This window comes from Heteronotia binoei, chromosome 7 (assembly GCF_032191835.1).
Source record: "Heteronotia binoei isolate CCM8104 ecotype False Entrance Well chromosome 7, APGP_CSIRO_Hbin_v1, whole genome shotgun sequence".
NCBI lineage: Eukaryota > Metazoa > Chordata > Lepidosauria > Squamata > Gekkonidae > Heteronotia > Heteronotia binoei.
Window position 1 is genome coordinate 65,799,188 of NC_083229.1, and position 27,069 is coordinate 65,826,256.

Consider the following 27,069-nt stretch of genomic DNA (forward strand, 5'->3'; position numbering starts at 1 on the left):
GCAAGTGGGAGAGAAGAATCATTCTCATCCCAGCCTTTACAGCTGCAGGCTCTGCTGTCCTTTAAAAACATTCCAACTCCTAACTGCTTCTCCCTCCCCCTTAAGGGCTTGGCCACTGCTTCTTCCCACTGTTAATCTCTTCTGATTTATTAGAAGCCAGAAGGACATCTGAAGAATCATTAATGCATAGGTGGGAACTGTGACTAAAAGGTAGGGGCCAGGTGGAGAGGAGGTGGGATTTCCCTCAACCAGTATCTTTTAACAAAACAAAACAAAATGACAGAGCTGGGAAACAAAAGTAATTAAGAGTATATCAAGGTTATTGCATGGTTGAAACACCTTTCCAATGAAGAAAGTCTCAAGATTCTGGGATTTCTCAGTTTAGAAAAACCATGAACAAAGGAGGAAATGGCAGCCAGCTTTAAATCTTTCACTGCATAATCATCCTGCATATAAAGTTATAGTCCTTTATATACTTGATGCGGAAGTGTCATTCCTGTGTTCAGTCTGCTGAATTCCTGTTGATCCTGTCCTGAAAGTTGCAGGTGAGTAAACCAGAAAAGGCAAATTCTTTTATTTGGCAGCATATGACTTCAAAAGCAGATTAGCTTTTGAAGTCATATACTATTATTGCTTATTGTTCCTTCTGGCATGATAATTTTCATAAAGAATATATGAGTCCACAGGGTCATTCTACTGTCTAATACAGGGGTGTCAAAAGTGTGGCTCATGGGCCACCCAGGACTTTAATCAGGCCCACAGCTCTTTCCTCCCTCCTTCTGTTCTCCCCCTTTGAAGCTCCGAGGCTGCCAAAGTTCCCAGTTCCTTCTGGCTTCAGCAGGAAGCTCTTCTGGGCTTGCAAAGATGCAATGAAAATGTGGAATGTTTTTTCCATTAAGATCTCTGCACCCAGACAGACTACTTTGGGAGTAGAGTATCTGGGCCCAGAGACTTTAATGGAAAACCCATTTCCTATTTTCCTTGCAACCTTGTCTCTGCTGCAATGTATTTCAATGGAGTGGAGCTCATTTCGCTTTCCAGTTTTTGTGTGGCCAGTTAGAAACTGTTCCTTGCTGGAGTTGTATGACCTTGCAAATAAAAGGTTGATGCTCTGAATCAGCTTGTCTCTGCTGAATGGACCTGGCACCTAACCTGGGAACCCACAGCCAAAGGGGTATATTATACTGGAGAACAATTGCCAATCTGAGTAGATTGGATGGGAGAAGGTTGCAATGTCCAGTCATTTCATGTTTTCCTAGGCTCATAACATTTTATATTTTTTGTTCCTGCTATGATCCTTCTGCTTCTTCTTGATATTTTATTTTAAAAATTGCATTGCCAAATCCCACTATTCCCTCAGCTTTTGATCTTAAAGAAAACTTTTAAGTTTTAAGCATGTTTGTATTTTGAGCCAGTTTGGTGTAGTGAGTCAGTTTGGTATAGGGTTAAGTGTGCAGGCTTTTATCTGGGAGAACCGGATTTGATTCCCCACTCCTCCACTTGCAGCTGCTGGAATGGGTCAGCCATAGCTCTCATAGGAGTTGTCCTTGAAAGAGCAGCTGCTGTAAGAGCTCTTTCATCCCCAACTACCTCACAGGGTGTCTGTTGTGGGGGGGGGGGGGAAGGTAAAGGAGATTGTGACCGCTCTGAGACTCTGAGATTCAGAGTATAGAGATTCAGAGTATATCATCATCTTCTTCTTAATAAAAAAAATTTAATTGTGTTTGTCTGTATCCTTTATAAAGTTTGTATCTCCACTACCTGGCATTACATTTTATGACATGTATGGCCCAGCCCTACAATTCCATTTATGTCAGATCCATCCCATATAACAGATGAGTTCCACATCCCAGTCTAATATAAGAACAGGCAAGGAAAGATGAAATAGATGAGTGGATTAAGTTGAAATACCAAGCAAAATGGTTCAATTTAGACCAGATAACAAAGGCTCTATTAAACTATTAAGATCGGAGAGAAAGAATGGGAATTATGAGGTTAGACTTTGTTTAGGACAGGAAAGACAACTATTTCATGTGTATTTTAAGTTCCCATATGATCACTTATCAAATATCATTTCTGTGTAGCTCATATTTGCACTATTTATCTTTGTGATGCTTCTCAAAGCGCTCCCAAAGAGCTCTTGCTATGTTTCCTGGTATTTTCTGATATCTGTCCCGTAAAGCTTCTACTGCCATTTTTGTCTGTTGAAAAAGGGGAGAAAATATGTTTCAGTTTACAGACATGTAGATGGAATCAATCAGGGCCTAGCCATAAATGGACTGTATTTTTCCCTTGCACATGCATGCAGTGATAGGTGCAATTCTATCTGTGCTTCTGTGATCAATCAATGCAGCTTTCAAAGTCTCAGAACCCTTGTTAGATCAAGGAAGTTGGCTTTGACCTCCTGGAATATGGTCCTTTTCCAGCTGTGTCTTTTGGGCCAAGACAATTTTATGATAGAATATTGACTAGATGGAATATTGGCTAGCTAAGCTGCTCATGTGCTGTAATCAATGATTTTTTAATGATATACAAAAAACAAATTGTACAAAAAAAGAGGTAAAAGAAACAAATTAATGCATATCAGAGCATTGTATTTACTACTCTATATTTCTATAATATATACTGTTAATTCCAAATAATTCCTGAGAGAAATATCACCCTCCCCCACACACACAAAATTACTGGATAAAGATTGAGTGTGCTCACTGCCCTTCAGGAGGCACAGAACTTTTAGAACAATTGGGCACTTATAATAGTATCCTGGAGGGCATGTAGGGTTGCCAAGTCCCCAGCTTCCCGCAGCGGGGGACTTTCTCTCACGTGCGGCACACGTGTGCGCCGCAATGACATCACTTTGAAGTGACATCATCAAAATGGTGGCACCCATGCAGAGCTGCTCTAGGTGTTTCTGGGAAAACTCTATGGTTTTCCTGGACGCTGTAGCCATTTGGGAGGTTAAAACTCTATGGTACCTATGCACCATAGAGTTTTTACTTCCCAAATAGCTAGAGGGTCTGGGAAAACCATAGAGTTTTCCTGGAAACGCTTAGAGTGGCCCCGCATGTGCGCCACCATTTTTATGATGTCACTTCTGGGTGACGTCATTATGCCAGCGACTTTGGAGGAGGTTCCCCCTGCTGGCACAATGTAGGCCAGCAGGTTGGGAACCTCCCGGGTGGGAGAACCCCTGCCCGGACCTGGGGATTGGCAGCCCTAAGGGCACGAGTTGTGTACGAGTAATTTACTACTCACATAGTCCAAATCCTAGAACTTAACCCCATAAGGCAATGGCACTATAGCTCCATTTTGTTGAGGTTTAGGACTCAAAACCCCATTAATCGAGATCCTTCTCTTCTCTTAGGAGTCTTTGGGAAACCCCAACTTCTCTATATTGGAAGTGACTAACAGAGAATTTGATGGCAGCATTAACTTGTAACATTTAAATTCTTACAACATGTGCATAAAAATCCACACTTCTCTAAGTTCCCCAAGTGGGGGAAAACATAATTAATTAGATCAGGTTTTCTATAGAGAAGAAGAGATTAGAAAAGCCTCAGGGGCAAAATGTCACGTGGGCCTACAATAATGTAAGGAGAGGAAATCAGGCAAACCCAACCTTACTCTAGCATTGTGAGATCCTAAAACCTAGGCTACTCACAATAACACAGGACCTCTACCTCTCCCCAGATGAATTGTTCATGTGCTATTTACCTAGTGCACTCTTCTCTTCCCCTAACACCAAAGTCAAAAGTTGCTTTCACATTCTACCTCAGAAGGTGAGATACCAGCCCTTTTGACACACTACATAAAAGTATAATGGGTGTCCAGCAACAAGAGTTGCCAACCTCCAGGAAGTGACTGGAGATCTCCTGCTATTACAAGTGCTCTCCAGGTGACAGAAATAAGTTTACCTGGAGAAAATGGCTGCTTTAGAAGGTGGACTCTATGGTATTATACCCCATTGATTTTTCCTTAGGTTCCACCCTCAAAATCACCAGGTATTTCCCAAACTAGAGCTGGCAACCCTATCAGCAATGCACATACTGGTAGTATGTGCTAGCCATGACGTTCCTCATATGCATGCTCACCATGTTGTCCTATTTTGCATGTATATATAGCTTCAGTATGTGTGAACCAAAATGTATGTTTGAGTATACCAAAACTGTATGTACATGCAAAACACATTTCTTTCTGCCCAGTCAAGATGGTAAATATGTGTATTGGGAGGTTTTATATTGGGCCCAATGGGTTCTCCCTCAAATGCCAAAAGAGGCTTGGAAAGGGCCTCCTCCCCCACCTTTTTCTGACAGAACCAAGGTTGGATGCCTTTTACTGACAGAAGCAAACTTGGTTGCCTAGCAACAGCTACTGCCTAGCACAGGGGTGGCCAATGGTAGCTCTCCAGATCTTTTTTGCCTACAACTCCCATCAGCCCCAGCCATCAGCCATGCTGGCTGGGGCTGATGGGAGTTGTAGGCAAAAAACATCTGGAGAGCTACTGTTGGCCACCCCTGGCCTAGCAGTTTGCCCAGTGGCCCAATCCTCGTTTGGAGCCAGCAGTGGGTGGGGAAGAACTCAGCCAATGGCATGCAAGTTCTCTAGACTGGCAGTTCATGGGGCAATGGCTGATGTAGTATGAACCACAACCAATGGGAGAGCCAGAAAGTGCCAGCACACAAGGCTTTTATATATTATAGATTAATATAAATATTAAAATACAAAATATAAATCACAATACTAATCAAAAAGTCATCTAAACATAGCCAATTATTTTTAGACATACTGGACCCCATAGCATCTTTTTACTAAGCTGTTTGGAGCTGTAACTTACAAGATGTGTCTCAAACATATGCTTTGGTCTTTTAGGGAATAACCAATATCTCGTATCAATTTTATATTAGAAAATTCATTAATCTTTGAGGTTGTTGATGTACTTATGAATTATTGCTTATCTCCTGGAGACTAATTGACAGTCAACAAAAATGGACTCCACCCCATGCCCTTACTATTGCTAAAAGACATATATTACAACACCAGGAAGATAAATGGCCTCCTCCAGTAATCCAGTGGGTTGAGGAGGTAATATCCTTATCAACATTTGATTGTATGGGACCAAGATGACAACTGCACATGGGCACATTTTAAGATACTTGGAAATCTTTTATAGATGGTTATCCATCAACTTGCCATCATTGTTATTATGTTGAGTTATATTTTTATTTCTTTCTGTTTTGCTGTTGCTGTCAAGTTGCAGCTGACCTGTGGTGAGTCTGTAGGGTAAGAGATGTTCAGTGGTGGCTTGCCATTGCCTGCCTCTGCATCATGACACTGGTAGTCCTTGGTGATGTCACATCAAAATATTAACAAGGATCCACCCTGCTTAGCTTCCAAGATCTGATAAAACCAAGCTAGCCTGGGCTATCCAGGTCAGAGCTGTTAATGGTAATTAAATTTTAAAAATAATTTATTTTTAGAGCTAAACATAGCATCACCCTTGCAGAATGAGCTCTGATCTTTAAGGACACCACCTTGTCTTCTCTACCAGCCCAGTCAACTTATTAAGTACTCATTTAACTGACCCCAAGGACTAATACATGTATATTAATCATTATATGGTCCCAGCCTCAGAGCCTGCTCAACAATCTGAACAAACTCTGTGGCAAAGATCATCTTGCCTTTTGGATACTCGCCAGCCACCCATCTGGTTACCTGCCCTTGCCCTTCTGACTTCTGGTTGCAGAAACTATGCCAGCCCTTGCTCATTCTACTTGCCTCTAGCCCCAGTGGACTGACAGCTGGTTCCTTTTAACCTCTCAAACGTAATTGCTTGGGTATGATTATGACATTAATTTTGGTCCAAAATTACTAAGCAATCTAAATTTTAAGAAACTGAGGGGGATTTATAGGGAATTTGATGGTAGCATTAATATTTAGCATTGAAATACTTACTTTTACAGCCAGTTCTTCAGCAGTAATATTTGGATCATAAGGAATGGGTTCTCCAATATAGGTCCGAAGCTTGACTGGAATGAACCCATATGCTGGAAAGAATAGACATCGTGTTCGTTCGTAAAGCCATCTCATTGGCCCTGTAGTATGAAAACAAGATAAGACTGGGGTAACAATTATATATTAAGACACATTCATTTTGTGAAAAATTGTCTGAGGCCTTGGAATGAAATATTTGCTTGGAGCCAGCAGAGAGCTTGCTTCTTTCACCTCCAGCTGAATAATGAACATTTAAAAAAGGAGACAGAAGAGGAGCAAACTGCCAAATGCATATCTGACATTTGAAAAGTTATAAGCACCTTGAGTGGGTTAATATGTGTTACCTCGGCATAATATCTTTGTTAAAATGTCAGACTAGGTTCTAGGAAAGCCAGATTTGAATTCCCAGTCTTCCCAATAGAAGATGGTGGTCTAGGGTCAGCCTCTTTCCATCTAGCCAAATTACAAGGTAATTTATGAGGACAAAATGAAGAAGGGGAGAGCAATGTTCAAAGCTACTTTGAGTCCCCCCCCAGGAGAAAAGTAGGGTATAAATATTTAAATATGTAAATACATGTGTATCTAGACTGTAATCTAAAAGCTGTAGGATGCAGATGTCATATTGAACCATGCCCAGCCAGTCATTCTTTACAGGCTTATTTCTGAAGCTCAAAGCATAATTATTCCACTATATCAGTGGATAAAATGTCTTGGCAAATAATAGTTTAGAATTTTCCATATAATAACGATCCAAATGAGTTATGAACAGGGCTTTTTTTTTTGCAGAAAAAGCTCAGCAGGAACTCATTTACATATTAGGCCAAACCCCCTGATATTGTTTCACATGGGGTTTTTGTAGAAAAGCCCAGCAAGAACTCATTTGCATATTAGGCCACACACCCGGATGCCAAGCCAGATGGAACTACATTCCTGTACGTTCCTGGTATTGAAAAAGGAGACACATCTCCAGGTTTACAAGAAATAGCACATTATTACATATAGTAGGAATAAGGCCCATTGTGAGTGAAGATACAATGGTCTCTAGAAAGAGTCTCTGGGTGAGTGCCCCTCCATCCTTGCTGTTTTCCCATCCATCCCCCCAACTTTCTACCCCTCCCCCTTTCCAACTATCACTCACCCCCCAACTACACCTTCCTCTAACTACCCTGCACCCTTGGAGCTCCACTGCTTCCCCACCCATGATATTCACTCACCCCCTTGTTGTCTTCCCACCCACTTCCAACCCTTGACATTCACTCACCCTCTACCTTTGCTGTCTTCCCACCCACCCCACAGCTGAAACAGATCCTGCCCACCCCCCAAATGTGTGTGTGTCTCCCTGTGTCTGTGGTGGCTCAAAGTCCTGAAAGAGACCCAGAATGGAGATAAGGAAGAATAATTATGGAAGGAGGTGAGGGGGTGGGGCATGATGACAGTCACACAGACTCTGAAGCTCTCAGCATTCCTTTTGTTTGCAGTGCATTGTTGTTGCCTTTTCCTGTCATATTCAGCCTTATAGCATTTAGCATCAGCATGAGCTTGTGGTGTGATCTGGGTTTTTTTTTGCCTGGCCTGCTTGTGTTATGGTATATCATAAAGTATGTGACTCAAGGTGGCTGTTTTCTGTAAGGGAATTCATCTGACTTCAGCTTTCCATCTCCTCCCCCTCCCTGCAGCCTCTACCTAAAAAAAAATACAGTCTTTCTCCACAGTGGGGACAAAAGCAGAAGAGAAATGGCCTCAGCAGGGTACAGTGATACAGCATCCATCCTACAAAGCAGCCATTTTCTCCAGGGGAGCTGATCTCTCCCATCTGGAGAACAGTTGTAATTCTGAGTGATCTCCACCCTCACCTGGAGATTGGCAACAATGGCTCCCCAGGAGGAAATGGGTAGTTTGGAGGGCAGAGTCTATGGCATTGTACCTATCTGAGGTCACACCCCTCCTCAAACCCCACAATCTCCAGGTGCCTCCCCTCAAATCTTCAAGAATTTCCCAACATGGAGTTGGCAACCCTATCTCTTTCAACCAACCATCAGCCTACCTTTATCTGCCCTTCTGACTTCAGCTTTCCATCTCCTCCCCCCTCCTTGCAACCTCTACCTAGGAAAAGGACAGTTTTTCTTTGCAGTAGGGAGGATCAAAGTAGTTTACATCATTCTCCTCTCCCCCTTTTGATATGCACATCAACCCTGTGGGGTAAGTTAGTCTGAAAGTCTGTGATTGGTCCAAAATCAGCTTCTACAGCAGGAACCAGTCAGCTTCCACAGCAAGAACCTGGGTCTGGCAGATCCTGCTCTGAAGCACTATACCACACTGGCTGTCACGGGGGGCTGCTGCTGAACAGTAGCAAGCAGTCAGGCATAGGGGAACCAACCTCCAGTGGAGCCTGAATATCTCCTAGTATCACAACTCCAGACAACAGATCTATCTCCCTCTGGAGGAAAAAAACTGCTTTGGAAGGCAGCCTCTATGGTATTATATTCACCAGAGGCCTCTCCCTTTACTGGCAGAATCAAGGTTGGTTGCCTAGCAACAGCCACTGCAGAGCAACTTTCCCAGTGACCCAGTCCTCATTTGTCCTGGAACAAGGCTGAGGGGAGGAAGGAAAGAGGGAGTGACAGGAAAGAGACTGCCATCATGGTCTCTGAGGAAATGCTCCCAGTGGGGCCAGGTCTTGCTGCCTAGTCACATTGCCACCTTTGTTCCCTATCTTTTCACTGTCTCCTCATCACTGCTGCTGACTTCACCTTCTGAATGCCACAGAGTGTGGGCAGGCAACAGCAGGTGGGAGAGAGGAGTGGACTCAGCCAATGGAATGCAATGGAAGTTGAGTGGCCACTAATGGACCAATGGCTAATGGAGTGCACACCATGGCCAATGGGGGAGCCAGAAAATGTCAATATGCTTGGAATTATATATATAGGATATGGCATATAACTTACAAATATTTCCATATGTCCTGTATCCTTCCTGGATGTTTTGTGTAAACATAGGGATGATTGGCTAAAAAAAATAAAATAAATGAAATGATGAAGACTCAATGGTATTTTAGGTTGTACAGATTAGTGCAGTGCAATGTTGGCATGTTTGACAGGAAGCCCTTAATGGAAAATGCTCTAGAAACTTATTAACAAACTGTTTGCTGAACAACTGAGAAGAAAATAGTGAGAAAGGTAATTACGGATAGGGAACTAGGCTCATTGCTGAATATGCAATATGGAATCTTCTCATTTGCCTTTGGCCTTGGCAACTAAGAATCAGATGATACTTTTCTGAAGTGCACATTTATGCCAGGTGTTTCTGTTGCTGATACCTGACCCTGATCGATCACTGAACCTATTATAATCCTGAACTCCTAATTTCTGCAGTATTTTGAAACTGGTTTAACTTCTGGGGCTGCAAAGCTACTTAAATGTGAAAATCTTTACCTTGTCTCAAACCTAGGAATGGGCACAAACTGGGAAAATGAAGGTTCATTGGAGGTTCAAGGTTTGGGGTTTTCATAAAGTCTGAAACCCTGAACCTCCAACAAACTCCTCCGATTTTTCGGTTCACTGGATGAACCATTTCATAGTTTGTCCCATCCCCAGTGACCTCCAAAAGCATTTAAATGTCTTTGAAGCTAACTTAAAGTCAGGAAGCCCAACCTGGAAGTAAGCTATGAAGGCATTTAAATGAGATTTGGAATTTTGGGAGGGTTCATGGGAGGCACATTCTCCCAAACCCTGGTTCAGGAACCATGAACCAACCTGGTTCATGCTTGAACAACACTTTGTGGTTCAGTTCATGCCTACTCAAAACTATTCCAGCTTGAAACCAGGATACCTAGGACTTGAAATAAGCAGGGAACATCTAATTCCAAATTGCTCCACAGTCAGCTGTGGATAGTATTTTTTTAAAAAATCTTCAGATACATATTTTATTGAAATAATTGCAACATAGTGTAGACAAACAGGAAGCGATGCTCAGTCTTGCTGTAGGCAATAAAAATTCAATGCCTGAAAGGGCAATGTGTCACCATAATTCATATTCAGCATTGTACTGACTACTGCATACCTATCAACTTGGCATACTAAATTTGTTTTGGATAAATGTTAAATTTGTTTTGGATAAATTGGCTGATAATATTGTAACTGTTAAAAAATCTGAATCGCATTCGTTATTAGGTAAATGGTTGTCCTTCTTGAATTATGTGTTGGGCAAGGAGTTTGTGTCTAAGTGTGAGGTACATTTAGATAGTACTATATTATCATTATTGATGTTTCATTAATTGTCAATACTTGATCGCTTATTGGTTTTTTCTGTACACTGCTCCATGTGTCTTAATTCTGTAACTATTTATTTATATTTCAATAAAACTATTGAGGGGTGGGGTGGGGGGGGGAGAAAAGAAAATGAAACCTACCTAGGAATTCTGGTGTTAAAATGCCAGACAGTGGTTGGGGTGATGTTTTCCAGCCTTGGAAACACAAATAGGGACCCTCCAAAGCCTGCCAATAACAGACTTATTTCCCTATATGTTGCAATGGGAGGGGACAATATATATATAAGAGTAGGGTGAGTGTGTGTTCTCTTTGTTGGAGTTATGGCTTTGGACACAGAGGGTGTACTCATGATTGTGAAAGAGCTTTGCTGCTGGACATGGTGGAGGAATTGCTTAGCTAGCTTAGTCAGGGGCCAGGGGGCTTTATTTTGCCCTCCATTCCTCTGTGTTGTGATTCAGTTTTTGTTTGTTTGCTGCAAAGAGTGGAAAAATCGGTCATCTTCTTCACCTGCAGTGGCTTGAAGTTTTAAAAGCATGCTGATGCATGGTGCTTGCTTTGGCACTCAGTGGTGCCCTTTCTCATCCAAGAAAGCCTTCCCTTTATTCTCTGGTCCCTGACCAACTCCATTCATGCTCCCCACTGTCACAGTGGCCACAGATGTCTCTCAATCTGCCATGAAGGTGATGCTTTCCAAACCAGGCAGGAGCAAGGGCTTTCTTTTTGGAGCAGGCTAAGATGTTGGTTTGTTGTTGTAATGGGGGGTTCTGTTAGCCTTCGATCACGACACTGTCAAGGTTATTGAATGCTGGTTGGCCAACCTTTCCCTCTGGGCAATCCTTCCATGGAGTTGCTGTGTTCTTCAGTGATTGTCTCCCTTTCACTGCACCTGCAAACTGGGGCCTGGGTATGGGGCATAATGCATGGCATACAGGGAAATCTAGGAGATTTTCTTCAGTTCCAGCCAGGGGTCTAGATTCAGCTGGCCCTGACATCTCCCTGAAAAGCACTTTCCTTGTTTGGGGCTCTGTAACTCAGACCCCCCAAGTCCAGTCTGCACATAATTTGTGGAATACTGGGTGCAGCATTCCGGGGGGCAGGAGGTTTGATACCTCTAGCTCTCACAGGGTCCATTCTTTACACTCCAGAACCCACACTTGACATCTCTTCCAAAAGCACTGTCCTAGAAGCACCTTGTTTGCGTGTTTGTAACTTGGAAAGTCCAATCTGCATTTAATTTGTAGGGCATATAAGGGGGCATTCCAGGGAGGCATGCCATTAGTTTGATGCCCCTAGCTTATACAGGATCCCTTCTGTACACTCTAGAACCTGCAGCTGACATCTACTGCAAGTAGGGTTGCCAAGTCCTCTTCATCCCCCAGTGGGGGACAGTTGTGCATGCACTGTGCGATGAAATGACGTCACCCAGAAGTGACATCATCAAAATGGCGGCCGCTCTAGGCATTTCCAGGAAAACTCTGATTTTTCCGGATGCTCTAGTCATTTGGGAGGTTAAAACTCTATGGTGCCTATTGTACCATAGAGTTTTACCTCCCAAATAGCTAGAGCATCTGGGAAAACCATATAGTTTTCCCGGAAATGCCTAGAGCGGCCCCACACGGGGCCCACCATTTTAATGATGTCACTTCTGGGTGATGTCATTGCACCAGCGACATGGGGGGAGGTTCCCCCCGCCAGCTCAATATGGGCTGGTGGGAGATTCCCCACTCGGACCGGGGGGTTGGCAGCCCTACCTCCAAGAGCACTTTCCTAGGGCACTTTGTTTCAGGGTCCATGACTTGGGCTCCCCAAATCCTATCTTCACATGTTTTGAACCCAAACCAGGTTTTCCCACTTTATGCTCATTCCTACCTGGTAATGTATCTTTAAAAAAAGGTAGTCCCATGTGCAAGCACCAGTCGTTTCCGACTCTAGGGTGACGTTGCATTATGACATTTTCACAGCAGACTTTTTAATGGTATAGTTTGCCATTGCCTTCCCCAATCATCTACACTTTCCCTCCAGCAACCTGGGCACTCATTTTACTGACCTCAGAAGGATGGAAGGCTGAGTCAACCTTGAGCTGGCTACCTGAACCCAGCTTTCGCTGGGATTGAACTCAGGTCATGAGCAGAGCTTAGGACTACAGTACTGCAACTTTACCACTCTGCGCCATGGGACCTTTAGAGTTACAATAAAGTTATCTTTTGGTTATATACTTTTTGTGTCACCTCCATGACACATCATCAATGATGAAAATCAGATCTTTCTGAAGCATAAAGTATGTTCCCTGTAGCTCTACCCCCCCCCCACACACATATGTCTTCAGTAGCGAGGATATTCAAAGGTGCGTGCTATCTGCTCGTCTTGCATTATCATGTCCAATTTATTTAATTTACTATAAAACCCCGTTACTTTATCGACTTGGAATTTAGAGTTAATTTGCATCTTAGTCCACCAATCTACCTGGATGTTGTCTTCCGTTAGTCTTAAATTGTGAGCGTTGTCTAATAAAGTATTATAATTGTAGTTATAGTCCCAGTTATATGTATTGGGGTGTAAAGAGGCTTCAACTGGTGATACCCAATAGGGTACTTTTGCATAAAATGTTTTCTTTATTTCAATCCATGTCTTAAGAATAGACTTCCGAATTATATGTCTGCAAAAAACGTTTTTCCCCAAAGGGATTTTTTACCAAATATATGAGTGCCAACCACGGGTTAGACCGGCACCTTCCAGCAATAACAGTCTCTTATTTTCTAACAGAAACCATTCTCTCGCCCAGACCAGGCAACAAGCCCGATAATAAAGCTTCCAGTCGGGTAAGGCAAAGCCGCCCTTCAGCTTATTTCAAAAATATATAATTGGATGCTACAGGAAAAAATGCAAGACGAATCAATCAAAGAGAGTTGGATAAAATGGCTTCAAGATTTTGGCTATAATATTGAATTGAAGGAATGGGACGAAATTTGGCGACAGAATATATGACTAACTAAATCAACTATATATAAAGAAAACCTCTACAAGATGGCGTACCGATGGTACCTAACCCCAGCCCGATTGGCCAAGATCTATACGAAATACTCCAACAAATGCTGGAAATGTGGCAGAATTAAAGGCACCCTTTACCACATATGGTGGCAGTGTAGCTACGCAAAAAAAAATTGGGCCCAAATATATGATTGGTGTCAGAAAATTTTCAAATCTAGCCTCCCTCATACCCCCGAATTATATCTACTGAGCATTGTTAAAGGGAAAATGTCTAAGACATCCAAGCAATTGTTGTTACATATAATCACAGCAGCTAGATTATTATATGCTCAATATTGGAAGGTCCCCAGAATACCTGACAAAAATGAATTTCCACTTAAGGTTTTAGAAGCTGCAGAGTTAGATATGTTAACCATGAGATTAAGGGGGGGAAACCTTCAGGATCGTCAAAAGATCTGGGATCCACTGTATTCATGGATTAATAGTTTGGGAATTGACATGAGTAATCTGAAGTGGAGTTGTAAATTTACCCCTCCAGCTCAGGGGGACGGGTAAAAGATCTTGATTGTAACGATTGTTTATATTTTCTTTTTGTTTGTATATATGTGTTACACAATAAAAGTATATTTTAAGTGGAAAAACAAACAAACAAACAAAGGTGCGTGCTATCATAATTGGTGGTATCAATTGGCCTCTAGAAAAAGATGGAGGCAAAAGTTTGGTATGGTTTCCAGTCTCAAAAGAACTGGAAAAACCCCAGAGAAAAAATTAAACAAAAAAAAGAAGAAGCAAAAACTAAAGGCATAAATATATGTGCTGAAATCAAGGGATAAACTGAAGCAGTGCAGGGTCAGGGTTTGAAAATGGCAATACTCTTCTGATCCTGTTCATGGATACGTAGTTTGAGACTGACACATTTAACAGAAAGCAGTTTTTTACTCTTCCATATACTTATGTTTGATATGGATATCAAGATACCGTAAAAATATCTTTACTGGCTATATAATGATTAGTTGGAATTTAGGATTAATTTGCATTAAATTTTCATGATTAAAGTATAAATATGAATTAGATTGCTTCTTATCAGATAAACTGGACCAAATCTAGTCCTACTAGATGAAATAAATTCCATGTGGTAGGATATAGCCAGTTTTCAATATAAGGAGGGACAAAGTGACAGTCACGGAATAATTACTCACCACTTTTGCATCTATGGCTACTTGAGCAAATCCTTTACGCTTTCCCCAGATAAGTTTGTAAGTGTTATCTCCATAGTTTTGTTCTCGAAGTCCACCTGGTGCAACACCTATCAAATAGCCTTTCTTTAGCATTTCAACACATTCTTCCCTTGTCCTATAAACGCCAAAGATCTTTTGAAACACAGATGAACCTGCAAACATGGGAGCAATAGAAAAATGACAAATGATTATTGTCTGTTTATTGCATTCGAAGAGAAGGACCAGATGCTGTCTCTTAACCTCATCTTCCAGAAAGGGCGGGAGTCACAAGAGAGTCAGATAGACAGGCAAACTGAAATTTTTCCTGTTTACTCTTTTGCCTCTGTCCCTTTAATGTGTAGACTGATAGTCTCAGGTGATTGCTTCCTTCCACCCTCACTCTCTCTGCACACACAAAGAAGGAGCACATTTTGCTCTCCATCTTTGGCACCATGGATACAATGTCCGTTTGCATCCATCCAGGTAGTTAGAATAAATTCTATTCCTATCTCTCATCCAATACTCCCTCTAAGCTGTGGAGTCTTGTGAGCAGAAGTTCTACTTTTGGGAACTTCAGGCATTAAATTTGTGAGCTACTGCATAAATTAGTTTGCTCTGGGGCCATTTTTCCTGAGCTGAGACAAAAATCGTGTGAGCTGGGGCTAGAAAACTGTGAGCTAACTCACATTAACTCAACTTAGAAGGAACACTGCTCTCATCTATCCTATCTAGAATGGAGTTCACTAAATAAAAAAATTCTTTGTTTTGAAACTGGTAAGTTGCACTGTGTATAACTTTGCTAACACATACAGAACAAAGAAAGTACTGCTGCATGTAGCCTTTCAGTGCGCTTTGCTAAATGTGATAAAGATTACTAGCTTACTATACTAGTGAATTTAACATATTATACCTTTACTTTTAAAGAAAGATCTATGGAATAAGTGAATGCATGTTATGCACACTTCTTCCCGTTTAGTTTTAATGAATTTGTGAGGTCTTAGCGGGAAAGTGTCAGCATGTGCATTATCCCATTTTCCTCTCAGTTAGTTCCTCATTTCTCTGACAGGTTTTCCTCTTCTCTCACTCCTAGTATTGAGTTCCAGAAAGTAAAGTACTCTAGTTGGGGAATAACTATCTTGGATAGGGGACTGTCACCAAGGGTTTGGTTTAAGAAACCACCTCCCATTCAATGTTTGACCTATTCAAATCTCCTTACCCTTCAAATAGTGTAATGTATAGGGTTGTTCAGTGTTTTACATTCAGGAGTTTTAAAAATATATTCATTTTTGTTTCACTTGGTATACAAATCATTGTTGATTTCCTAGTGGTTTCAATGGGTAATAATTTTCAGAGTGAAAGAGATATAGCAGGCAACTGCAACTTCTTTCTTTTTCTAACCAATTGGGTTGAAATTTTCAGGGATGTTATCTTACAGGATCCTTTAGTTACAAATTTCAGACAAATAGAAGAAAGAGTCCTAATTTTTAGGGACAATTTAATGCAAAGCATTATATAAGAACATAAGAAAAGCCATGTTGGATCAGGCCAATGGCCCATCCAGTCCAACATTCTGTATCACACAGTATCACACACACACACACACACACACACTGTGGCTAATAGCCACTGATGGACCTCTGCTCCATATTTTTATCTAACCCCCTCTTGAAGCTGGCTATGCTTGTAGCCGCCGCCACCTCCTGTGGCAGTGAATTCCACATGTTAATCACCCTTTGGGTGAAGAAGTACCTCCTTTTATCCGTTCTAACCCGACTGCTCAGCAATTTCACTGAATGCCCACGAGTTCTTGTATTGTGAGAAAGGGAGAAAAGTACTTCTTTCTCTACCTTCTCCATCCCATGCATAATCTTGTAAACCTCTATCATGTCACCCCGCAGTCAACGTTTCTCCAAGCTAAAGAGCCCCAAGCGTTTTAACCTTTCTTCATAGGGAAAGTGTTCCAAACCTGTAATCATTCTAGTTGCCTTTTTCTGCACTTTTCCCAGTGCTATAATATCCTTTTTGAGGTGCGGTGACCAGAATTGCACACAGCATTCCAAATGAGACCGCACCATCGATTTATACAGGGGCATTATGATACTGGCTGATTTGTTTTCAATACCCTTCCTAATAATTCCCAGCATGGTGTTGGCCTTTTTTATTGCAATCGCACACTGTCTTGACATTTTCAGTGAGTTATCTACCACGACCCCAAGATCTCTCTCTTGGTCAGTCTCTGCCAGTTCACACCCCATAAACTTGTATTTGCAGCTGGAATTCTTGGCCCCAATGTGCATTACTTTGCACTTCGCCACATTGAACCTCATCTGCCATGTTGACGCCCACTCACCCAGCCTCAACAGATCCCTTTGGAGTTCCTCACAATCCTCTCTGGTTCTTACCACCCTGAACAATTTAGTGTCATCCGCAAACATGGCCACTTCACTGCTTATTCTCAACTCCAAATCATTTATGAATAAGTTAAAGAGCATGGGACCCAGTACTGAGCCCTGCGGCACTCCACTGCTTACCGTCCTCCAGTGCAAAGACTGCCCATTTATACTCACTCTCTGCTTCCTATTAATTAGCCAGTTTTTGATCCACAAGAGGACCTGTCCTTTAACTCCATGACTCTTGAGCTTACTAAAGAGCCTTTGATGAGGAACTTTATCAAAAGCTTTCTGGAAGTCAAGGTAAACAATATCTATCGGGTCTCCTTTGTCCACATGTTTGTTCACCCCCTCAAAGAAATGTAACAGGTTAGTGAGGCAAGATCTTCCTTTACAGAACCCATGCTGAGTCTTCCTCAATAACTCGTGTTCATCAATGTGCCTACTCATTCTGTCCTTGATAATGGTTTCAACCAGCTTTCCCGGTATTGAAGTCAGACTGACTGGCCTGTAGTTACCTGGATCTCCTCTGGAACCCTTTTTAAAGATGGGGGTGACATTTGCTACCTTCCAGTCCTCAGGAACGGAGGCAGATGTCAATGAAAGATTACATATTTTTGTCAGAAGATCCACAAGTTCAAATTTGAGTTCTTTCAGAACTCTTGGATGTATGCCATCTGGACCTGGTGACTTAGTTTTTAATTCGTCCATCAGTTGTAGGACCTCCTCTCTTGTAACCTCAATCTGACTCAGGTCTTTCAACACCCCTTCCAATAGAAGTGGTTCCGGAGCAGGAAACACTTCTCATCTTCCACAGTGAAGACGGAGGCAAAAAATTCATTTAGCTTCTCAGCCATTTCCCTATCATCCTTCAGTAATCCTTTGACCCCTTGGTCATCCAAGGGCCCCACTGCCTCCCTGGCTGGTTTCCTGCTTCTAATATATTTGAAGAAATTTTTATTGTTGGTCTTTATGTTTTTTGCAATATGCTCCTCATAGTCCCTTTTTGCCTGCCTGATCACAGTCTTGCATTTGATTTGCCATTGCCTGTGTTCCCTTTTATTAATTTCACTTGGACTAGTTTTCCACCGCTTAAAGGAGGCCTTCTTACCTTTTACAGCTTCCATTACTTTGTTTGTTAACCATGCAGGCCTTCTCTTATACCTGTTTGTACCTTTCCTAACTTGAGTTATATATTTTATCAGTGCTTCTAGGATTGTAGTTTTAAATAGCCTCCAAGCTTCCCCAAGGGTTTTGACTGTATTTATCTTTCCTTTCAATTTCCTCTTCACATGCCTCCACATCTCAGAGAATTTACCCCTTTTAAAGTTAAACGGGGTTGTGCTGGTCTTTTGGGGCAACTCCCTATTTATACAAATAGTGAAATCAATGACGTTATGGTCACTGCTCCCAAGCGGTGCGATCACTTTTACATCTCTCACCAGGTCTTGGGCATTACTTAGGACCAAATCCAGGATCGCCCCACCCCTGGTAGGTTCTGTGAGCATCTGCTCCATAGCACAGTCATTGAGAGCATCTAGAAACTCAGTCTCTTTCTCTCGACCAGAACACATATTGACCCAATTAATCTGCGGGTAGTTAAAATCACCTATGACAACACAGTTTTTTCGTCTAGCCACCATCTTTAAGCCTCCCATCATATTATAGTCGTCCTCTGTCTTTTGATTTGGTGGGTGATAACAAACTCCCATAGTTAAATTGCCTTTTGGGCCCTCTATTTCAACCCAAAGCATTTCTATAAGGGAGTCTAATTCTCTTACCTCAGTCTTACTGGACCATATGCCCTCTCTGACATACAGAGCCACCCCACCTCCAACCCTTCCCTCCCTATCCTTCTGGTATAACTTATATCCAGGAATCAGTGTGTCCCACTGATTCTCCTCATTCCACCAAGTTTCTGAAATTCCCACACTGTCTATGTTTTCTCTCAACACTAAGCATTCCAACTCACCAATTTTACTTTGAAGACTTCTAGCATTTGCGTACAAACATCTATAATTTCCTAGGCAAGCTAGGCCCTCCACCTTCCTCCTGCCACCTTGAGACTCTGGCCAGCAGTCCATTCTCATTGTCACCGTCTCAGTGGACAACACTGTTCCAGTACCCGGTAGAAAAGTATCAGCTAACCCTTCATCTCTTTGAGATGAGTCTTCCCGAACCAGAGACATTTCATCTCCTGTCAGCTTTCCCCCTAGATATCTTTGTTCTTCATCCAACTGAGATTTTATATATTTTAAATTGGTCCTTTATTATTTTTATTGTTGATTGTTTTTATGATGTAACCTGCGCTGAGCCTGTCCTATGGGAAGGGTGGGCTAAAAATCAAATAAAACAAACAATAAATAAAATAAATAACATTCCATTCCATGTTATTCAGTGGCTTCTCTCTGTGAAAAGGCTTTCTATACTGTTTCTATACTGATTGAAGTATTGCCATGGCCAGCGCACAGGAGAAAGCCAGGTAGGCGGCTGCCTCAGGCACCACCTGGCTGCAGGGGTGGGTGCCCCCTTCCCGTCCCTGCTCGTGCCAGCCGGCTCAGCAGTTTCGAATGCCTCGGAGTCGAGCAAACATGCAACTCACCCTGTCCAGCCCCTTCCAGATCTGGAAGGAGCTGAGCGGGATGCACGGCGTGGCCCGTTTTCTCGGCTCCGAACATTTTGACCTGCTCCGAACACTTTGGAGCCAAGAAAACATGCCCCTGCTCAGCCCCTTCTGGGTTCTTTGTGCTGCTTGGAGGCTGCTGTCCCTTAAGAGGGCAGCCTCCCAGTGGTGCACAGACTCCCTGCCACCCCTTTCTCCTGCCTACAACCCAAGCAGGCGAAAGAGGCAGCGGGGGGGGGGGGGATGTGCATGCTGCTTGGAGGCTGCCTTTAACATAATTAATTTGATTTTTCAATTTATACCCCACAAGCCGCAAGACTCCCCGTCAACCCTTTCTTCTTCCTGGCATTCAGGTAGGTGAAAGGGGCCGGGTTGTATGTGCTGCTGGGAGGCTTGCCTTCCATTTGAAAGGCAGCCTCCCAGCAGCACAGAGACTCCCCATCGCCCCTTACTCTTGCCTAAATCCCAGGCAGGTGAAAGGGGCAATGAGGAGTCTTTGCACCACTGGGAGGCTGCCTTCCAAATGGAAGGCAGCCTCCCAGCCGTGCACACATCGCCCCCCTGCCTCTTTCACTTGCCTTTTTATCTGTGTCAAAAGACCACATGTCTTTTAAATGCCTTCCCTCCATTTGGAAATAATGAAGGATAGGGGCACCTTCTTTGGGGGCTCATAGAATTGGACTGGGGTCTCTCCTGCCCCCAACTGGGGGTTGACAACCCTAGATCACCCATTGAAAACTGTGGCAGAGCATGGTTTCAGACCTGGATCTCCCAGATCCTAGTCTGAAACACTAACCACTATATTACATTGGCTTTTGTGTGGTGATTGCTGTTGAATAATAGAAATAGAAAATTAAGTCCTAAGGCTCCGTGTAAGAAACACCTCAAGTCTGTTATTCCATAATCAATAGTCTTTATAATAAAGTTCACAAAAATGTAAACAAAGTGTTTTCCAATTCTTTCAAAAGCTTCTCAGTGTGATCCACTTCAGAGGACTATGTCCCAGCTGAAATTATAACAGCTTGGAAAAAGTGGAAAGCAAACCAGGACCTATAAACCAGTTTTCTTGTTGCTGTGTATTATAACAAAAAAATTTAAATTGTATATCTGCTGCACAGGGACCTATGATACTTGTGGATTAGGTCCAATGTAAAGAGTATGTGGTCCAATGCCTGATGTATCTGTGGTAGTACTTGCCACTTGAAAGAATTGGAAAATACTTTGTTTACATTTCTTGCAAAGTTTATTATAAAGAGTGACGATAGATTGTGGAATAACAGATTTAAACATTGTTTCTTACACAGAGCCTTAGGGCTTAATTTTCTACTTATTGTCTATGTGACTCTCCAAGGGCTGAATAATAAAAAGCAGCTGAGGATGCTGCCAGCCTGGACCTGAAGAGTCCCTTCTTAAAAGCCAAAACAGGCCTGGAAATGGCTCTGCACTATCCCGCTACCCTTTCTTGACAGAAAGACTTGAAGGCCAGCAATATTGTTGCAGTTGCCTAGCAATCCCTACAATGGTCACTGAAGGGGGCATCCTTTTAAAAGTTCAGGTACTGCTTTTGTATGTTTTTAACCCCCAATGTATATTTTGTTTGTTTTAAATTTCAGATTTTCCTTCAAACTTGGGATTTGTAGAAAGATCTGTCTTGTCTGTTCATGGATCCAATCACCAGATTTAAGTAGTCACAGATGGAGCATTAGATATATCAACAAGTAAGAGACCTACAACTTGTTGGTAGCATCTCATTTCCCCCTGTACCCATCCCCCACGGTTTCCTATTTCCCATCTTTTGACAGCTCCTATATTATCTCTCCTTTTCCTGATCCCTTCTCTCCTTCCCACACAACAGCCAACCGACCTTTTATCTGCCCACCTATCTCCCCTATGGGGACCCAAAGCTGTTTATGTTGTTCTTCTCTTCTCCATTTTATCCTCAAAGAAACCCTGTAAGATTATGCTGGTAGTGTATGACTGGCCTAAGGTCATTCAGTGAACTTCCACTGGCTTTCATGGGGTAGCTGATATCCACAGAGGAAGCCGGACAGGGCCACATTAATAATTAGGTTTATGCTGCCCTGTCTATCTATGGCTGCATTCAGATGGAAATTTGGGCTGACACAGTCACCTCCACCGCCAGATTAAATGGCACATAAGGGCCCTGCTGCGCACTCACCCTTACCTTGTCTTCTGACGCCTCCAGTCTGCTTCAAAAAGCCATTGGTTACTTCCTAGTGGCAAATAACTGAAGCACTTCCCTGGTGCCTTTCCCAGCCATCTGAATGGCTGGGGCACACAAGGGAAGCTTGAGTGGTGTGACCTCTTCTCTGGGGTGTGCACAGCCCATGCTTGTCTCAGTAGCTGGGTATGCACCATCTATATGACCTGGGACCTGTTTACTTTTGGGGCTTCCTTTCCCCATATATGCCCCAGAGATCACTACATTCAGGGTCCCAAAATCTTCTTAGGATCCCCAGACTGAAAGAAGTTTGATTGTCCACAACTAGAGCCAGAGCGTTTTTGACAATAGCCCCCGCTCTGTGGAATGCCCTCCCCAAAAACATCAGGGCCCTACAGGACCTGCCACAGTTCCACTGGGCCTATAAGACTGAACAATTTAAACTTGCCTTCAACAGGTAAGGGAAGGTAGCTAATGCCCCACAGCACTGACAATCTCATTGGACAAATACAGATAATCAGAAACATCAATGTGCATCTTGGATTTTTATGGCTGAAAAATGTATGGAATTGATTTTATTGTATATTCTGTTTTCTAATATTTTATGTGGTTTTTAACTGTTGTTAGCCGCCCTGAGCCCATTCGGGAAGGGGAGGATATAAATTTGATTAAATAAATAAATAAATGCCCCAGGGTATCTCAAACTATACCTTTTTCCTGGAAAGCTGAGAGGCTGCCACATGGAGCTGCCCATTTGAATCCAGCCTATGAATAGTTAGGAGTAATTTTTAGGAGGGCTGTGAATCCCCAGGTGGGGCAGGGGATTCCCTGGTTTGGAGGCTCTGCCCCCACTTCAGGGTCATCAGAAAACAGGGAGGGCGGAAATGTCTGCTGGCCACTCCATTATTCCCTTTGGAGGCTGATTCCCATAAGGTATAATGGAGAATTGATCTGTGGGTATCTGGGGCTCTAGGGAGGTTGTTACTTGAGATAGAGGCACCAGATTTTCTGCACAGCAGCCGATGGCTCTCCTCAAAATACCCTCCAAATTTCAAAAATATTGGGCCAGGAGGTCCAATTATATGAGCCCAAAAGAAGGTGCCCCTATCCTTCATTATTTCCAAAGGAGGAAAGGCACTTAAAAGGTGTGTGGTCCCTTTAAATGTGATGGCCAGAACTCCCTTTGAAGTTAAATTATGTTTGTCACAACCTTGCTCCTGGCTCCACCCCCAAAGTGCCCATATATTTCTTGAAGTGGACTTGGCAACCCTAATTCTTAGTTCCTCTGAATGTATTGATTACATTGCTTTACACTGACTTTTCTTCTCATTTTCCTCCTTTCTGTTGCTTGAACTCTGCGTATAAATTCACCTGCTTTGGATGGATACAAAAAAGCATTTACAGTAGTGAACTCTAACTAATGAAAACTTATGCAGGAATAAATTTTGTTACTCTTAAAGGTGCTACCAGACTCCTGATTAATTTTGCTACAATAAACAAACATGCTTATCCTTCTGAAATTACAGAACAGAACATTTTCACTGAAAGTAAAAATCAGTAAACCAGTTTGGAATTTTCATTTGAAAATATGTCTGACAAGAGATACAAATTGTTTTCTACCTGGTAAATTATGAAGGAAATTATCTATCACACTGAGGCAGAATCTTCCCGTGGTGATGTAGACTTTGTTTACAAAAAAGGTATAATCAGTAGGCAAGCATCCATGATAGTAGATAATAAGCCCTGGGCCTTCTGGTAAATTTTCAAGTCCATAGACCTCGTAACCTGTCAGTGGAACACATAAATAGCTTCAGTATAGAAACAGAGCTCATCATTATCTATATTGCTTAAGAGAAGATGATGGCATAAAAGCAAACAAAAAACCCCAGTGGGTCTGATGGGAAGAACTTTCCAGTTTATTTTCCGGGAGGGGGGACCATTTGAAAGCTAATGAGGTACTGTCAGGAAATTTTGTGACTATTTGTCTATCAGTAATTTGTTTACCTATTCATCAACTCTTTGTCCACTCATTACTATGTATGGGTGTGAAAGTTGGACAACAAAGAAAGCTGACAGGAAGAAAGTAAATTAATTTGAAATGTGGTGTTGGAGGAGAGTTTAAGAGATACCATGGTCCACCAAAAAGACAAATAAGTAGATAAAATCAGGCCGGAACTCTTCAATCAATAAATCAGTTAACTAGTTAGAAAGTTTGACAACATGTTTCTTGTTCCTGAAATGATGATAATTTGCAGCAGAACTTAAATGGTGTTGAAGTTCCATATAATTTACTAATGACCCTCAATAATGACCTAAATCCTTCTGTATTTAAGATTTAGCTTTGGAATTACCCAAGGCAATTAAACTACTAAATTTGTTCACCATAGAAATGGAAAGGTCTCTTTCAGAGAAATCACAATCCATTGGATATTCTCCTAGTAGAGGATACATGGAAGAATCATGGTTTGATATACTGTCAGCAGGATTGGAATGTATTGAGCTCCTTTCACATAGAAAAACTTTTTAAGAGCTAACAAAGCTAGATTAATTTTTTGTTTAATGGTTTATATGCGCTGTCTATTTCAGATTTGATTGGAATACTATTCCCAAATATTTGAATTCATTTACTTGTTGAAAGGTGTACAAACCTATTTTCCATTCCTTCCATGATCTATTTGTTGTTTTATTGAACACCAGCATTTTTTACTTATCTTGATTTATTTCTAAGAGTTCGTTCTTGCAATAAGCTATAAAAGTTTTAATTGCATGTTTTAGGCTGATTGGTGTTGCTGTGTCTTGAGAGCATACTCCTGCACAGTGGAGAAGAAGGTGGGGGAGAGAGCTTGGGGCCATGGCTGGCAGGCTGGTGCAGGCAGCCCTGTTGTCTCCTGGTTATTCTGCTGCCCCTCAGCTACCATCATCTGCCTGTGAGCCTTTCACATGCACTCACTCAGTCTCCCTCCCCCTGATGAGATATTAGGGGCCTCGGCAGAAAGTTGGGGGGCCAGGATTCAGGGGCTTCATCATAAGTATGACCCTGATCCAATGGGGGTTGGGTCCATAAGCCAATCAGAACCTTGGCTCATGATGTCAGTGCTAGTATGACCTGTTAGTAAGTGTGTGACCTAAGAATAAAATGGGGGGAGGGGGGACCTATCTGCAGGCTAGTACAACAATTTAACACAGGTGCAAATCATGATGTCTAATTTAACGGAATATGGTTAATTGGTTACCATGAGGTCATGGTTTCGTCCTTGGAAGGAAGTTAGAGATAGAAGCTTTCATCCCTGCACCTGGCTGTTATCTAGTCATGAGATCAGCTTTGCTGAATCTTCCCAGCAACAGTTATTTTCCAACTTAAACTTTTCTACTCAGGTTGTGGCCTAGAGTCAGAACCAAGCCTGAACCAATGATTAAAAGAATAAGGAACTAAGCAAAAGTCTCAGTTCCTTGAAAATCAACACCAGGGGCTTGACCTAATATCAAACATTGGATCAGATTAGTAATTTCTGATATGGATATCGATGGCTATGTAGGTACCCCCATCTTGCCTGTCCACAGTAGCCTGTGGGTACTCCTGGCCTATAGTAAAGATATCTCAAAAATATTCTCTCTATGAGTTCATAGATATAAAAGAATTTAATGCAAATTACTGGTTACACCAAAGAAGAAGAAGAACTGGTTTTATACCCTGCTTTGAGACTTGAAGTCTCAAATTAGCTTACAATATCCTTTCCATTTCTCCTCCAGGTTGGGTTGAGAGAGCTTTTTCAAGAACTGTTCTTGAGAGAACAATTCTGAGAGAACCCAAGGTCATACCAGCAGCTGTATGTGGAGCAGTGAGGGATCAAACCTGGTTCTCCTAGATCAGAGTCCACTCTCTTAACCACTACAGCAAGCTAGATCTTCAAAATGAAACTGAGTCATTCAGTTTCAGTGCTACAATTAACTTTTGCCAAACCTCTCTATGGGCCTTAAAGTTTCCCCCTTTGATTAAAGTGTGGTAGATTGGCTCAAGGTATGAAAGTTCATGATGTGGTAGAATGCCCCCCCCCCCGGCATGCTAGAGATACCAAACTTGCCATGGATCTCTGGCTGACTCTCCTCTACCTGCTCTCCAGGTGGCAATTGGATTTACAGGTTTCAAGTTATGGCCCCCAAAGAAGGTGCCCCCATCCTTCATTGTTTCCAATGGAGGAAAAAAGCAGCAAAAAAGGCAAGAGCAATAGAAGTCCCACAGAACAGAATCAAAGTCCCTGAGAATCTCTGCAGTAGAAACTAAAGGGGGGGCATTTTTGCAAGTCCAGCAGAACCAGTACAATTTGATAGATAGATAGATAGATAGATAGATAGATAGATAGATAGATAGATAGATAGATAGATAGATAGATAGATAGATAGATAGATAATTTTATTTGTATCCCGCCCTCCCCGCCGAGGCAGGCTCAGGGCGGCTAACAACATCATACAAATTTCAATTATACAAAAAGCAAAAAACACAAAATTACATTTAAGCATTAAAATTCTGATTAGGTTTAAAATTAGTTAATTAAGTTAATAAAAGTGCTAATACTGTTCTTTAGGATGGCGGTTATCATTAACAATTTCTTCCTTCGTCAGCGAAAGCTAGTCGGAAGAGGAAGGTCTTGCAGGCCCTGCGGAATTGTTCAAGGTCCCGCAGGGCCCGCATTTCCTCTGGAAGTTGGTTCCATAGGCTCGGGGCTACAGAGGAGAAGGCCCGGTTACGGGTACATTGCAGCTTCACCTCTCTCGGTCCGGGAGTAGTCAACAAGTTTTTTCCGGCTGACCTCAGTGCTCTCTGGGGTTCATATGGGGAGAGACGGTCCCTAAGGTAGACAGGTCCTCGACCATATAGGGCTTTAAAGGTAATGACCAGCACTTTGTAACGAACCCGGTATGTAACTGGCAGCCAGTGCAGCTCGCGCAGTCCAGGCTGTATGTGCTCCCATTTAGGAAGCCCCAGCAACAGTCTAGCCGCCGCATTCTGCACCAGCTGCAGCTTCCGGGTTCGGTACAGAGGCAGCCCCATGTAGAGGGCATTACAGTAATCCAGTCTCGAGGTGACCGTTGCATGAAGTACCGTTGCCAGATCTTGGCGCTCTAGGAAGGGAGCCAACTGCCTTGCCCGCCTTAGATGGAAAAAGGCTGACTTGGCGGTGGCTGCAATCTGGGCCTCCATTGATAATGAAGGCTCCAGTAAAACTCCCAGACTCCTAACCCGGTGCGCCGCTTTCAGCGGCACCCCGTCGAAGACCGGAAGAGGTATTTCCCCTTCCCGAGCGCCCCGACCCAGACAAAGGACTTCTGTCTTTGCTGGATTCAATTTCAGCCCGCTCCTCCTCAACCAAGTTGCCATATCCTGCAAGGCCCGGTCTAAATTCTCAGGGAC

The 27,069-nt window shown here is 42.5% G+C and overlaps 1 protein-coding gene across 1 annotated transcript in view; it reads right to left on the bottom strand.

Annotated features, from left to right (window-relative positions):
• Positions 1 to 2,000: 2,000 nt before the first annotated feature.
• The window catches only part of LOC132575208 (monoacylglycerol/Diacylglycerol O-acyltransferase-like), a 31,445-nt gene continuing 6,376 nt past the window's right edge, over positions 2,001 to 27,069 (bottom strand). The window contains exons 2-6 of the mRNA XM_060243779.1: positions 23,280 to 23,444; positions 14,447 to 14,637; positions 8,937 to 8,997; positions 5,953 to 6,092; positions 2,001 to 2,201 (exon numbers count right to left, since the gene is read on the bottom strand). Of these exons, the coding sequence (XP_060099762.1) occupies positions 2,097 to 2,201; positions 5,953 to 6,092; positions 8,937 to 8,997; positions 14,447 to 14,637; positions 23,280 to 23,444 (662 nt within the window). The 3' untranslated portion in view covers positions 2,001 to 2,096. The remainder of the gene's footprint in view (positions 2,202 to 5,952; positions 6,093 to 8,936; positions 8,998 to 14,446; positions 14,638 to 23,279; positions 23,445 to 27,069) is intronic.